Below are 3,187 nucleotides of genomic sequence, written 5' to 3'. Positions count from 1 at the left end.
CCTATCCTGAAAATGCCTCTTTTTTTCTGTAGTTGTGGGGTATGGAGACCCTGGGGGGCATCCCGATGGTTGGGGAAACATAAGAAGCTTCCCTCAAAAAGCCGATAAGACCCCATTGGCTCCTTCCCCCGTTCCTATGTCTGTTCCTGCATCCCTGAGCCACTCCCTCCCTATTCCCTGATTGGCCATTCTCTTTGTACTGCCCCGAGACCAGAGTGACCCCGGGCCCCTGGGGAGAGAGAAACCTGGACCCTCCATGTGTGTGTGCCTGGGACCCGAACATGTTACTGCGTGGCTGAAACATCTGTGGATACCATGCACAGGCCCTTTTTGCTTCTTTATCCTGGACTTTCCTAGCAGCAATTTGGGCTGCAACAGTGTGGATTTTTAAAATTATTTTTTATGAGCAGCTGGTTTTCCTGGTTTCAAGCTGATAAATCCAGATAATCATGGAATCACAGAATGGTTTGGGTTGGGAGGGAACTGAAAGATTATCTCATGGGCAGGAACACAGATTGCTCCAAGCACTGGTATTGAACACTACCAGCTCTTCATGCTCCTCATCTGTTCGTGGGAGAATCCCTCTGCCATGGTGAGCTTTTGCCTATAAATTATTACCCTGGCATGGAGGATGGCAACCCACATAATTACAGCATCCCCCAGGCACTCCCTCTGCTACGCCTAGGAAAGCTCACATGAAATGTAAGGAAGTTTACGGGATCAATGTCAGCAGCCAGCATCATTGCCCAGGAAAAAACACACAGACACCAGCAGATTGGAAAACAACATGTGATGACTTTCAGCAGGCTCTCCCGGAAGATAAAGGGTAGAAATGTTGTCCATTAACTTGGACATTCCAGGTCAAACGATTTACAAACTCTTGCACACAAGAAAAATCACTCAGCAGGCAAAACACTGCTCCAGGGGAAAGGGGGAGGGAGAGGATTGACATGCAGGGGGTTCCCACGAGGAGTTTGGCCTCATCTTTTGCTGATCACCATGGAGCAGGTGGAATATGCCAGACCTTTAGTCAGAGTCAGAGCTGCTGCTTGAGCTGCCAGAGGGCTGGGGAAGAGAGAACAACTTTAGGACAGCAGGGAAAGGAACCTCTGTCACAGCATTCCTGAGATGGGTTAGTGACCCTGTAGTGGCTGCCCCATATTGTGGGAAGGCTGGAGGGTTTTTATTATTTTTTTACAAGACTCTTAAGGTCAATAAAGGAAATTCCAGAAAGGTCTTGCTTTCTGCCAGCAAAGACCAACATCACAGCAGATCACTTCCAGAGCTGTTTCCCTGTGAGAGGAGCTGCTGGCAGGATTTGTTTGAGAAATGCTCCCACCCCCAATGCTGGAAATAGGGCCTCGTTTAGCAGTTCCTCATTCAGACCCACTCAGGATGGTGCCCATCCCTGGAATGGTATTTTCTGCAGAATTTAGCACAAGGAATTGCTTTTCCTTTTCTGTTTTTTTGTGGTTTTTGTTGTTTTTTTTGTGAATTTTTTGTTTTTAAGGGGGAGTCAAACAGTTCCTCTGCTGCAAGACACTGAGTGAATGTCCATTATGGAGGCACAACTTGCACTCAAGTGAGCAGGACAAAGTCCCGGGATTTCATATACTGCACGGTGTGCCCCAAGCCATGCTATCACTTTAAATGGCTTCAAGGAATTTCATGGATTGCTTTTCAAATTACTCACTTAATATGACTCATTCTTGCCTATTTATTATTCTAACAAGTTTCCACATCTAAAAACAGCCACTGATGTTTGGGCAGTTTGTTCCAGCCACTACAGGGTAGGAGAGGAGAGTCCCAGCTGCTGTGGTATGCTGGAGGAGGTCTGCAGCAGAATTAGGGAAAGGTTCACTGCTGTTTCACTCTTACCTTGCCTTCATGGTGCTTGCCATGCTTCTTCTTATCGTGCTTCTTATCGTGCTTCTTATCGTGCTTCTTATGGTGCTCCTGGTGTCCATGAGGATGATGCCCTGATGGGGGGTGCCCATGGGGGTGCTGGACCGGCGGAGCAGGGCAGACTGCCACGCCACCAGGGTAGGGACCTGTGCCAGGACCAGGGTGTCCTGGAGGGGCAGCAGGGCAAACTGCAATGCCACCAGGGTAGGGACCTGTGCCAGGACCAGGGTATCCTGGAGGGGCAGGAGGGCACACTGCAAGGTGTGGGTGTGGCTGGCCTAGGAAGAAGAGGAACCTGTAAGTGGGCAGAGACAGCCTCTCCCCAGACAGACAGTACAGGGAGCTGGTGCACCCTTCCACCCAACGGGCCCACTCTGGTCTTCCTCACAAAGGACATCCCACACCCCTCTGGGATGCAGGTAAACCCCCCAGGTGTCTGAGGCCAAAGCATAGAGCTCCCCTCTAAGTCCTCCTGATGGCTGTGTGGTACCTGCAGCCCTGCCTGGCCCCACAGCCCCTCACCTTGGTTGGGGTCACACATCCTTAGTGGTCTCCAAGCTGAAAGGGAAGGACAGGCACTATTAGTCACCTCCTGCCATGAGACATCGCCCAGCCAGCAGCTGGGACCTGTCTGCTCTGCCCCACATCTGCCCCAGCACAGGGACCACGCTCGCTTCCCCCAGAGTGCCATTCCCCCACAGACCCCGGCCGTCATCCTGTCCCTTTGGTGACAGCACCAACTCCCAGAGCGACTGTCCCCCACTCCATGCACCCCCAAAGCCTAGGCATGTGGTTTCCATTTTTAATAGAAATAAATCCACACTGGCCCAGCTGGGGTGCCGAGCTCATGCCCTCGTGGGCCACAAGAGACTGGGGACACGTGCCTGGGTACAGTGCCCACCTTGGGGACAGTGCACCCATGCTCCCACTGCCCTCATGCTGCCCTGCATTCACCAAACCTGTGGAAGAGCTCCCAGAAGAAGCAACGTCGGCAGCACTCGGGATCCCCGTCCTTGGCACAGCTCTCCCGGCTGTAGGCCATCCTTAAATAACGGGGCCCTGCCCCTTTGAGCAGGGGTGTGGCGGGCAGGGGTGACACCTGAGAGGTGACACCACGCCCTCACCATGGGCATGCGAGAAACGTCAACACGCCGCTCCCAGCCGGCACAAAGGTCCCACGGGGATAATAAACACAGGCTATGGAGGGCGGTGATTCCAGCTCCCGGCGACAAGGGAGGGATAGAGTGAGTCAGCTGACCCCACTATGAACCCTGACTGTGCT

The 3,187-nt window shown here is 52.7% G+C and overlaps 1 protein-coding gene across 1 annotated transcript; it reads right to left on the bottom strand.

Moving 5' to 3' along the window:
• Nucleotides 1-771: 771 nt before the first annotated feature.
• On the bottom strand, nt 772-2,911 carry LOC131560937 (proline-rich protein 13-like). Its single transcript, XM_058809957.1, has 4 exons — nt 2,865-2,911; nt 2,428-2,463; nt 1,879-2,183; nt 772-1,065 (listed from the first exon to the last, which is right to left on the bottom strand). Exons 2-4 carry the CDS (start codon nt 2,444-2,446, stop codon nt 1,027-1,029), a joined length of 363 nt encoding a protein of 120 aa, XP_058665940.1. The 5' UTR covers nt 2,447-2,463; nt 2,865-2,911; the 3' UTR covers nt 772-1,026.
• Nucleotides 2,912-3,187: the final 276 nt, after the last annotated feature.

Source organism: Ammospiza caudacuta, chromosome 8, assembly GCF_027887145.1.
Source record: "Ammospiza caudacuta isolate bAmmCau1 chromosome 8, bAmmCau1.pri, whole genome shotgun sequence".
Classification (NCBI taxonomy): Eukaryota; Metazoa; Chordata; class Aves; order Passeriformes; family Passerellidae; genus Ammospiza; species Ammospiza caudacuta.
Note: the sequence above shows the minus strand (reverse complement) of the source record. Positions and strands in the feature narration are given on the sequence as shown.